At 38.3% G+C, this 12615-nt stretch overlaps 1 protein-coding gene across 1 annotated transcript in view; it reads left to right on the top strand.

Moving 5' to 3' along the window:
• The first annotated feature begins 2501 nt into the window (after positions 1-2501).
• The window catches only part of SPAG16 (sperm associated antigen 16), a 364149-nt gene continuing 354035 nt past the window's right edge, over positions 2502-12615 (top strand). The window contains exons 1-4 of the mRNA XM_062506713.1: positions 2502-2565; positions 5850-5881; positions 6306-6404; positions 10949-11076. Coding sequence (XP_062362697.1) covers positions 2502-2565; positions 5850-5881; positions 6306-6404; positions 10949-11076 — 323 coding nt within the window. The remainder of the gene's footprint in view (positions 2566-5849; positions 5882-6305; positions 6405-10948; positions 11077-12615) is intronic.

A 12615-nucleotide genomic window follows, 5' to 3' on the forward strand; every position in this document is an offset into this window, starting at 1 on the left:
GGATGACATAAAGAGTTTAGAAGTTGCCAACCAAACACTGTTTCCAAAAAAAAAGCTTTAAATCTTTGGGGAATAACAGCCTTTGACCAACCAACTTTTATATAAAAATAATCAAATGAACTCTTTGGGTCCTTTACAATACTGGCAAACATCTACGTATGATAGAATTGGTTATTTTTTTTGCTTCAACTTTTTTTTTCATAGAAAATGCACTGACTATATAATAGATTTCTGAAAACAGGAGCCATAGGGTGCCCTGAACTAGCTGGTGTCTGAATGGAAATAGAACTTTTGAAAAAGAACGCTGTGGTACTTGAAATCCTTCTGGACACTTGAAAATCAGTTGGTTTTGCTAAAAAAAAATTATCTTTGCTTTTAGTTATGACTTATTTTTAGCTAATTCTCTGTGTTATTTGGTATTACAGAATCCCAGAATGGTTTAGGTTGTAAGGGACATAAAAGTTCATCCAAACTACCCCTTCCCCATGCCTTTCACTAGATCAGGCTGTTCCAAGCCCTGTCCACCCTGGCCTTGGACACTTCCAGGGATGGGGCAACTGCAGCTTCTCTGGGCAACCCGTGCCAGGGCCTTACGCCCTCACAGGGAACAATTTCTTCCTAGATCTGCTCTCTTGACATGGCTCTATCTTCGAATAGCCTTTCTTGCCAAATCCATTTCCCATTGACATTGATCTTTAATGATTCCTTAAATAAACCAAGAAGACTGAGATCCTTTTGTCCGTCACTATTAATTGTTTTCTAATCACAATCCTCCCCAAAGCACCTTTCTGAGCCCTTTGTAAGCTTTCATCACTCTTCTTCAGTTGTGGATACCGTACATTTCCATGTTTTAGTGAGACAGGAAGTCCTGTGAATAATTTGTAGGGAGAAGTTAGGCCTGCAGAGAGAACTCAGAGGAGTATTGCTTAGCATTTTGTTTGTTCAACTCTTTGTGTAAAGGCTTACAGCAAACATTGCTGAGAGAATTGAGTGGTGTTAACTTGGATTAACCAGCTGTGCTTGCCTGTATGACATAAAGTTACTCTGTGATTTGTGGTAGAATTGGAAACTTCCCTAAGAGAATGTTGCCTTCAGTTGTAGCCATCCCAACTTTTGTAGCGTTATCACCTTTTCAGTCCGCAGTTTAGGAGTACTGAGCGGTGAAAGCTGTGCTTCATGATGCCACTTCTGCTTATTCTTTTATTCTTTTTGGTTTTTTTAAGATGCTCTGCTGAGTTCAGGAGGCCTCTGGTGGGTTCCATAAGATGCAAGAATATTTTTCTGGTCACATTAGTTTAATCTGAAGGGGAAGAAAACCACAACCAGCAAAGATCGAGAAAGGTATGTCAGTATTTGCCCTCTCACTCTTGAAACTCGCTGAGTTTAAGCTGTGAGATGTATTAAACTCAAAAACAATGTTTGAGAGAATTTGAGGGAATACAACCATTTTTTGTCATCTCTGCAGTGTTGTGACAATCTTGTGCCAAAACACTGTTCTTTTATTACAATTTGGAAACTTTGACAGTGCCAAAGTACTTATCATTCCTTAAGAATGTGTCTGCCATGGGAGAGGAATGGCAATCCTGTGTAACAATTTCTGCATAGCGCCTAAACAATAGTTTCAAAGGCAGCAGGTCTCTTGCTGGATTGTATCTTTTCAGGCTAAAATCTTAGATGAATTACATAATTCAGTTTCCTTCACTTACATCTTTGATCTTCAGGCGGTATTTCAATGCTCAGCTGCTTTTTTCTTGTTGTTGTTGTTAACCCTGCAAGCAAAACCGGTGCTACTAGCTATTTTTTGGCTACTCTTTTTCTTCACCCCAGATACTTTGAGCACTTATTTCCATTACTTTACATTAATTCAAACACTGATTCTCAATTCCGGTTGCATGTAAAGCCCCTTAACCCAATGGAAATTTAGGACTGGTACCTCTAAGCTTGCCTTAAAATAAGAAAAAGCAACAGAATTTTTTCTGTCGAATCCTGCAACTTTATTTCAAACTCCTAAGGAGCCATGATTTGTGTTCTCCACAAATACATGTTGCTCTCACAAACTTTTTCCTGGGAAAACTCCTGCTTTTAAATGTGAATATAGAATCACGGGAGAGTTCGGGTTTTGAAGGGACTTAAGCAATCAGTCCCACAGGACTTAGCTGCCAGATACAAAAATGTTCAATCTGCAGAAGAAATGAGTCCCTTCTTAGGAGTTTGAAGCGGTTTTCCCTCATTTCCCGCTGTTTTTCCTGGCACTCCATGAGGGCGGTGTGTGTGTAGCGGAGGGGCCGCAGGAGCCCGCCCTGAGGGGAGGCACCGGAGCCCTCCGGGAGCTGCTCCCCTTTGCTCTCTGAGGAGCTTCACCTGGAGTTACAAACGCCGAATTACATTAAACTGAATGGAATTAAACGAACTTCGTTTAAATTAAATTAAACCCGGCTCTCTTCCCGCCGCGGCGCGGGCGCCTCTCCTCGCGAGAGGTCGCCCCCGGCAACGCCGCGGTCATGGCGGAGGAGGCGGCGGCGGTCTCTGAGGCGGCGGTCTCTGAGGCGGCGTTCAGCCTGCAGAGTATCCTTCTTCCTCCCTAGTCTTTCCCCCTCCATCCTCCACCTCCTGCCCCGCTGGCGGTGCCGGTTCCCCGCCTTTGGCGTCCGTCTCCTCAGCGCTCCTCCCGCCTCAGCCGCCGCGGCCCCGGCACCTTCTGGAGGAGGCGGGGGTCGGGTGGGATGAGGACAGCGTTGAGAGTGCGAGGGCAAAATCAAAAATCCTCCCGGCTCGTTGGTTCTTCTTGAGTTATTATTCCTGGAGACTGCACAGCGGATGAAGCCTGCCCGGGGAAGGGGCCGGAGCGGCTGAGGGAGCTGGAAAGGGGCTCAGCCTGGAGAAAAGGAGGCTCAGGGGGGAACTTGTGGCTCTGCACAACTCCCTGACAGGAGGGGACAGCCGGGGGGATTTGGGATCTGCTGCCAGGAACAGGGACAGGAGGAGAGGGAACGGCCTCAATGCATGCCAGGGGACCTGTAGATACCATGAAAAATTTCCTCCTTTAATGGGTTACCCAGGGAAGTGGTGGCCGCACCATCCCTGGCAGTTTTAAAATCCCTGTGTGGGTATGGCACTACGTGGTTTAGCGGCCTGCTGCTTTGATACCAGCTTGATCTTAGAGGTGTTTTTCAGCTTAAGCCATTCCATGAATCCGTGGGGTTTTGGCCCCGTGGAGGCAGTGGGGTGTTGCTCACTGTGAGGTGGTGTTTGCTTTCCTGGCTGAAGGTCAGGGTTCCTGAATGCCCCTTGGAAAAGTGGGGGAATTGAATCCTGCAGTGCTGGTGGGGCAGCCTGATGTTACAAATACATATTATGGTATTGGCTTTTCACAAATACTAGTGTGAATACTGTATGTGTGGTGTTGAAAAGGTTTTGAAGATGCAGTTTTCTTCAGGACTAACATAGGCTGGTAAAATGTCTTTGTAGGAAGTGAGCTACCTGCTTGTTTGGGTAACACACCTGCTACTGATATACCAGTTACTGTCTGTGGAAATTAAAGACCACAGCCCAAATTAAGACTGATAAGCAAAATAAAACCACAGTCAAGAAACACACATGCTCTAAATAGGCAGACTAAAGGAGTGGCCATGTAAAACAGTTCCTGGAATATGGAAAATAGTTTATAGAGAAGTTTGAAAATGTATGAGAGGTCTATATGAATATACAATGGGCTGATGAATTTAAGGGGTGTCTCCAAAACAGCAGGGGTGCTCTTGGCTGAATGCCATGCACCCAGCCATTATAACCTTTTGCTTTATTGTCTCTTATTGTCTTTTATTAAACCTTTTCAAATCCACCAGGAAAGTGAACCTTGTTTTTCACACTGAGCTGGAGTTAAAATCCTGGTGTGAAAAGCTCTTGTTGACTTTCCTGTGTTAGGTATTGAGTAGTAAATGTGAAATACCTATGGAGGAGGGACAGGGTTTGGTATTAAGGCTCCCAGTCCAATTGTGCTGCTGGAAAAGGTGCTGCTTTAATTTCCCACTGCAGAATAACTGCTGGGGTATTCATGGTTTTAGATTTGTAACTGTGTATGACCAAGTATGAGGGTTGTCATGCATAACCTATACCTGCTCTGGCTTCTAGAGCAGAAAACTCCACCTAATTCTTTTCATATTTTACTTGTAGCAAATGATGCTGGGAGTTCATAGCTTTTAAATGTATAATTTTTTTTTGCTCATATGACCCAAATTCTGCTTTTGTCACTAGGACAGATGAGCTGCATCTGTTATCTTTTCCAGCTGTGAGCTGCAAATCAAGCTCGAATGCTTTTAGGGACTAAACAATCATACTTTAGTGTCATAGACCCTACCATACTTTAATCTTTCCTGCCTTGCTAGAATCAAGTTGTAAGCCAATATAAAGCCAGTTTTAAAAAGTGGAAGAGTGTGTTTTTGCTGCTCCTGCCTCAATTTCTACCTTAGTGAATCTACATAGCTGTTTTCAGCGTGGTGTGCTTAAAAAAGCACTGCCTCAGCAAATTTAACACCTTGGAGAAATGCAGTGGTTTTTAAAATTAATTTCTCTGTTTTATAGTCCACCTAGCTATGATTTTTTGGAAGGGGAAATAAAAATAGGAGGAAAACCCCCAGGATTTTTAAAGTAATATTTTAGTCTGGGCAAATGTTTGCAGTGACACATTAGTTTAGACCATAGTGTATCACAAGGACAGTCAGGTCAATAGAAAACTGAGGAAAAAATCTCCAGTTTTTAAAAGTTTATTACTTATCAGAGGGTTATGGTGTTCAGCTGTTAGCCTTCCAGATGGATACAATTTACCTGAGTTTTTCTGGTGCTGTGATGCTGTGGGCTTGAATGCAGATGATAATTTTACCTGTGTTTTGTACTTTTACATATATGCTGTACTGTGAAAGCTGGCAAAAGGCCCATTTTTAGGAGAGTAATTCAGAGTTGGGCAACTTGGTGCAAAGCTGGAAAATCATGGGGTTTGTTTGTTTATTTTGTTTGGTTTTTTTTCTTTGTGTGTGAAGTACTGAATTGCCAGCTTTTCTTTTGTTTGGAAGTTAATTTTTGGTTTATTTACACGGGTCACTTGTAGGCTAACTGATTTCCTAGGGAAACTGTCAGCAGCATCTGTTAAAAACGTTTCATTATTCTTTCATAGGCTGTGAGGCCAGTGGATGAAAAGATGTTTATTTGGCTTTTATTCTACACTAGTTGTAGTTATGTTTAAAAGTTTCACTCTAAAGCATTTCAAGGAACTGTAGATAATTTCCAAATGAATTGTTGAGTTTTGAAAGTTCCTCTTCTTTTAATTGTAAATGTCTTGTGATTATTAAGGCATTTGCATCAGCTCTTTTAAGGGGCCCTGTGGTGTTCAGGGTTTGACCTCAGGTCTTCCTGCTGGAACTCGCACATCTGAATTTGCTAAAAACTGGTATTTTTCTGAGAGCATGAAGCTAGCTCTGCTTAGAAGGCTGTGGAAATCTTAGTGCAAAAAGACCCCTCTCAAAACTGATGATTGGCTGAGAGCACAACTGAGCTGCTGTTTTATTTTGGAATAGTGCTTGGCTTCTGAGATCGGATGAGTCAATTTTTAATGATGTTCAAAACTGCTGTAAAAACTTAAACCTAAATTCTGTCTCTGTGCCTGGACCTGGGCTTGCTCTCCTCGAGGCTGAAGGAAACCTTAAAAATTGAAAGTCTTGTGTTGGAAAGAAGAAGGGTGGAGGTGGTGATAGCAAATTTATAGATGGGTATTTTATGATATTTTTTTCGCAGTTGGAAATTCTCACATGCAACAGCTGTTTCAGACTTAACTGAACCTGCAGATATTACCATAACAGATGAGGCTAAAGATGATTATCAGTATGAAGAGGTAACTTAATGAATTGATAATCTCCTGATATATTTTGTTAAAGTGTTCATGTTTTATTCTCTTTGCTTTGTCAGTCACAGAGAGCTCCTCATGAATCTCCTTTTATAAAGTGATGATAGAGGGCATATCTATTTTTCAAGAGAAGATTCAGTGTTAGTTGAATTGTTGTGTATTGCCTTTATTTGAACACTGAATACTTCTTTAAAGGTATAGGAATTTCTCTTTAGATAAAACATCTATTTATCTATTTCAGCTTATTTATAAAAATATTTCACAAATAGGATTTCTACTTAAATATTGCAAAATGGTATTTTAACAAGGAGGAGATTATTTTCAGCAGTTAAAATGGGGGTGGGAACAGTTGTATTGTGAAAGAAAGATGTATAAAATGTGTTGGTACCAAACCTTACATAATTTCATTTAGGTTTCAGCAGATGATGAGATCAGTCTTCATGAAGATGATGAGGATCTGTCCAAAGCTTTGCAGACTCTTCAAGAGCAGACTGAAGATGCCCAAATTTTAGTAAGATTTCTAAACATTCTAAGAGTCTCTAAGTCAGTTGGCATTAGTGGCTTGAAATTTACACACAATAATTTATGCTAATGATGAAACATTTGTGTGGGAAAGATTGTCTCTTATTTTCTTACAAGCTTATAAGAGTAAACATATGCCATAGTGGAAAAGCCATCTTACGTTTCCTGGGTTTCATCTTCCTTTAAGTTCTGTTCATTTTGTGTCCTGTAAACAACCTGGTATTTCAAATACATGTACCAAACCTTTAGCTAGGTTATTTAAAATACATGAATATTATTGATATGTGTCAGTATTTTGGAGCTTGTACTTTATCAAGCAGATTAAATGAGAATATGTTCCTTGGCACAGGAGAGAAACTGCATCTGCTTATCACCCACAGAAGGTTGTACTTGAATACTTTGCTAAAACAAATTGTTCTTATGTTGAAAGTAAAGAATGGGCTATTAAACTATGTTGAATCAAAATATTAATGAAATTATCAATCATTCCACACCATTAGTTTTGACATTCATTGCATTTACAGTTTGATTTCATAGCAGTTGTGTAATAGTTCAGAGTTACACGATGGGATTGTTGTATTGCATTTTTCAAAATAGGATTTACCTGAATTTACTTGTTTTTAACAGTCTAATGGAAAAGTGCTTTTCCCTGCTGTGTTTCCAATATCACCACTATCTTGTAGCCTCATCATAAGGGTATAGTCATAGTCTTTATTTTGCAAAAGTAAATGTTTAATAGTGGAAAGATGAAATTAGGTGAATGATACTTAGAATGGAGAGAAAATGTGTGTTTTCTTCTGCAGTTGTGCTTATCAACAGATCAGTTTTGTACTTTAGAGCAAACTCTGAGTGGAAACTGACAATAGCAGAGATTTATGTGGATTAAAACTGAATATGCCTGAAAATTAATGGAAAGATTGCAGAAGTGTTTGAGATGGCAAATGCTTAACGCTAAGGAAGTAGTGGAAATTCTTCATGTTCCTTAGGGATAGCTGAGGTTATGATTGTTCTACTGTGTGAGTTGATATTAAAATAGAAAGTGAAAAAAGGGAGAATATTTTTAACCTATTGATTTTTGACAGTGCTGTATTTAGATAATATTTTACCTCTTCATTGATTTGTTGAACCTGGAGTGGTAGAAAACAATGTGCTAATGTCTATCCCAGTTAATCAGACTGAAGAAACTGTTACCTTTCCTTAAAACCAGCAGATAATTTGTGCTTAAACTCCTATTCTCTTTGATTTTAAGCTTATGCTAAGAGTTGTCTCCCTTCTTCTTGCTTGATTTGTTACATGGAGGTTTCTTTTTTTTCCCATATTTTTGAAACTGAAGTAATTTTTTTGGCCTTTGGACAGAGAGACATGAATAGAGAAGTTTTCTAATACACTTGCTAGTTCCCTGACAGCTTTCATAATGATTTACTGTATGTATGGTGAGGCTCACTGACTTGATTGTTTGGTATTAATTCCCTAGGGAAGCCAAGTGCTTCTGGTGACCCAAGTCAGAAACACTTTCCTGTGAATTAATATTGAATCAGCATCCCAACTCTGAGCTAGGAAGCAAAGTAGAAGGCTGTCTTCTTCACATGATAAATAATTGCCCTTTTTTTTTAATAGCTTATAATCTTGGCTAAAATAAATTAATTTATGTAATAATCACAACCTGGATCATAGTTTTATGTGATTGTGTGTATTTGCTGCTCAACTTGCTGTTTACTTGTGTGTGTAATCCTATATTAAAGTGCAATGCTAGGTCCACAGATCAGTGATCATCCAAAAACATTAAAAATCAGATATTTTCCAACTTCAAATACTAAGACTATTCAGAGTTTCTAAGCTAAGTAACGTAATTTGTTCTTAAGAACATCTCTACTTTTTTTTGGAGACATTTTAAAACAATATAAATCATTTTTTGACACATGCATAAATATTCTGCATGTAAAAGAAAATATCCAGCTGATAGTAACTGTAGATAAGGATGCAAAACTTCTGGAAAGCCACACAGAGATGAAAGCTGGCTGAAAAACTTTCTTCAGTAGTTACAGCTGTTAGATTTTCCTTCCAGGGTTTTTGTCCTCTTAATGTCTAAAATGATAATGAGAAGTAACATTAACATTCATTAATGTTGCAATTTATGTATGTATGATTTTCAATTTGTTTTAACATGTTAAAATCCTTGAATTCCCTTTTTATATTCTTCTTAAATTTAGTAAGTTTTTCAAGAACATCTTGTCTTGTTTTCCAGAGAAATTATTAATTTATTTGGTGGTCATATTCCTTCAGTGGACAGAAATTCTTAGAAGTATTGTGGAAGTTCCTAAAGTTAAGCTCTTACAAATTAATTTATTTTACTGGCCATATTTGCAATCTTTACACCCACAATTTTTTGAATATTTTAATTAACACAAAGAAATACTTAACAAAGCAAATATTTAATTTATTTTGACTCCATGGTTAGACTCTTTTAATAAGGTAGTTTTGTCCATACAACTGCTATAGAGTGTCTGTTTGCATCATTGTTAATTGATTGTATTTCCTCATTTCCAAACAAGCAAACATATACAACATATACAATTTTACAAAATTCTAATTATGCTCTTCTGTTGGTATTCAGCCATGGTTACAATGAAACTGAAGCAAGTGGTTGGCTCATATCACTCCTGAAGTCTGGGAAAGAGCTGGGAATTCAGTTCTGGTTTCCTGAGGCCCTGCTGTGTTTCTGTGCCTGTTAGACTGAATTAATTTCTCCCTGTATTGTTCACTGCTTGAGCTTTTGGTTCCTGAAATGATGTTCAGTGCTGGTATCTTGCTAATGATTTCTCTTCTGCATGGATCAAATGAATTCCTATTAAATTTCCATTTATTAAGGGAATCAAGCTGTGCCACTTATTCCAAAGCCTGGCTTTATAGATGTGTTTTGAAAACTGCAAGCAACAATACTGGACATTTACCTCACTTGGAGTAAAGAAAGCAGCAAACCAAGGCATGCAGCTGCATGTCTGCCCATGTACTCTTTGGTTCTTATATTACCACAATTAGAAAATAGAGCTGACTGATGTACTGGAGCTCTAGTAATGAAAATAAGCTAAATATCACATTGCACTTGCATATTGTATTAGTCAGAAGGCAGTGTTACATGTCCTCCATCAGACACGTACAATCCTTTCTGGTTGTATTAGGTAGGTTGCTTGGATTGAAGACAACATTTTCTGTGTTATACAAAATAGCCAGGAGATTTTTCCAGTGTTTTCATTTTATTGAGAGAAATGCCTTTATCTCCAGGTAATTTATGCACTCACGGTGAGAGAGCTGCCACTAAGGGCATGAATAAGCCATAAATGAATGGAGTTATCAGAAATCCCTGGCCTTACAGATTCTTTTATAAATGGGAGGAGGAAATGATTTGCAGTCAGGGCCTTTAGCATGGGTTGATAAATCTCTCAGTGGTTTTTTTTTTTTTTTTTTTTTCAGTTTTGTGGTATTTTTTTATAATCTCTCACCAAGATGCATGTGCAGTGCAGTAGCTTGTCATGCATTGTCGAGCAGCCCCACTGTGGCACTGTGCCCATGTGGAGTTCCCAAAAGCCAAGAGCCTCATATTTAGGTATGTCAGGTCACTGCAATCCGTTTGATACCTGAATGAAATAAAGCCACCCCTTTGGCTGCCGAGTTGTGACAGTCTCTCTCATCTCATTGTATTTAATTGGTTTTTGTGGGGGAATAGTCTCAGACTGGGTCATATTTTCCTTTTTTCCCATACCTTCTTGCATGTTGAATTCTTTCTGGGAGATCTAAACACTAAGCTGTGTGCTGAGTGAGCTGAATGGGGTTGGGTGAAGGGAAGAGATTTGCATTGCATCAGAAAGCTGTGAAAGGGGTTTTTAAAATTTTTACTCTGTAGTAGGACTGCTCTGTTCTGTGTTGATTCTGCTTTTGGCAATGTGCTTGCCCCATGAGGTGACCTTTTCTGCAGAGCTATCTGTCTGGGTGGCACTGGGGGAGCTGCTCATGGAGCCTGGTGCACCATCTGCCTTCTGCTAACACTTGTGGCACTGCTGCCTGGCAGCTTCCTTCGGTGCATGTTGAGAGGGAAGGGACACTTGATCTTCGTGAGAAGTATTCCTAAGGGATCAGGTGATGGAGATGAGGTTCTGTCTGTCCCTCCACTGCATGCACCATTACAAAAAGCATACAAGTCATTCTGCTGGCACCTTGGACTGCTACATTCTTCATTAGATAAGGATTGATTTTTACTCTGTCCAGTGACAAAAGATCATCTATAGTTTTAATACTTTCAGTGATGTCAGGTTTGGAATACCTGCTTAAGTAAGGGAGGGGTTTGAGTTATTTCTTTATAACCTTTTACAAACCTTGCCATTCAAAGGATCACTGATTACACTTTTGATCTGTAAAGACAAGGGGGACATTCAGCTGTACTCCAGTAGGTCTGTGCCTTTAGATGACTTCAGAAATAGAAAGTATGATCATGACATTTCTCTTGTAAGTTTAACAGTTATCACAATTTAATTTCAGGCTTTGCAGTCGGTTCTGACTTCTGAGAAATCGGTATCAGAAATACCTCAAGCAATGGATGACTTCTTCTGCAATTTCCTGGTCAGATTGGGAATGTCTAGAACCCTTGACTGCTTCCAGACTGAATGGTAAAATAATTTGAGTGACCATGTTGCTTTGGGAATTAGATGGTCAGGATTCAAATATTTTTGGTATTTCAGGCTATTTTTTCAGAAAACTCTCCTGAGTACAAGTCATTCTTAAATATGTAGTGTTTTAACAAACAAATATATTCCTGGTGAGAATGAGGAACCCTTGTTTAAGTAGAATAACCAGAATGTTTATTAACTGGTAATTTTTGGTGCAGAATTTAACAAATATGAATATTTTTTATTTTTTAAGATTTAGTTTAGACAGTAATCAGAAGAATAATAAACTCTTGAGTTGTTGCTGTCTTCTTTTTCCAGGATTTCATAGGTTGCAGGGATTTTGTCCATACTTTACACAGACAATTAAAGATGCAACTTTATTTAAATACACCATATTTATCACTTCATACTTCCTGCAGGATGTATACTTTTTTACTGTTGATTAAAAGTTACATGTTATGAATGCTGAAAAAAAAAACTTTGGAAGAAAGCTGAGATACTTTGGAGCAAAAGATGACACTTGTCATAAAGTTCTGTTGAATTACATGAAGTTACAGACTTGCTTTGAGCCAGCAGATTATGTTGGGAGAAATTCTGAAAAGTGGAAACACCTCTCTTTGAATTACCTTGTTCTGAGTTTCAAACATGTGAAGTTCAGAGGAGTTTTTTTAGTAAAGTCTCTTGAAATTGTGTAATTTGAAAATTAGAGAAAGTTAGAAACATCTTTTTTTTTTAATACAAAGGCATTGAAGCTTTTCAATTTTCTTAGAAATACTCTCAGGTGTGGAATCTCTGCTGTCATTTGCAAGGCTCTGGTCTTACTCATCATTCTGGTGTTGCCTTTGGAATTAATAATAATCTGCTTTTTGATAGCATTAATGATGGACTTAAAAGATTCCTTGGAGAAGGAGCACTATACCTCTGTATTCTTCCTCAACAAAAGAACTGATATGAATAGCATTAAGTTTGAAGTGTAATAGTTTTTATGCTAAAAGATAATTAATACTAGACAGATATAAATAGTGACCTTTTTATGAAGCTACAGCTTTCTTTGAAGCACTTAGGGTGTGAATTTATATCAATGGCAAAATTCAAATTGCTTTTAACAGAAAGTGCAGGATTTAACAGGCCTTATCTTGTAAATTCTTAGCTGTACATATATTTTTTTCTCTATATGTAATACTTTTAATTTCAGGAGCTTTAAAAATGAGCTTAGCATGTCACTATCTAATCTTACTGTGGAGAGACTTTCTGCATTAATACCTTGTTTCAAAACGTTTCATGTTGCTTTGAAATGGATAATTTACAATATTAATGAATGTGAGAGCAGATTAGTGTACTTGGGTTCCTCATTATGTATTGGGACGACACTCTTGCTCTCATGCTGTGGTGATCAAGTACTAATGGAATTTAAAATGAGAAATTAATTAATGTAGAGAAAATTTATCACAAGGCTGCCTTTGAAATTATTGTCTGTCTGAGATCTAAAGGTCACTGAAATTGGACCAAATTTTCTGTGTTTATTTTGGAGTTTGGGAA

This window comes from Cinclus cinclus, chromosome 21 (genome assembly GCF_963662255.1).
Source record: "Cinclus cinclus chromosome 21, bCinCin1.1, whole genome shotgun sequence".
NCBI lineage: Eukaryota > Metazoa > Chordata > Aves > Passeriformes > Cinclidae > Cinclus > Cinclus cinclus.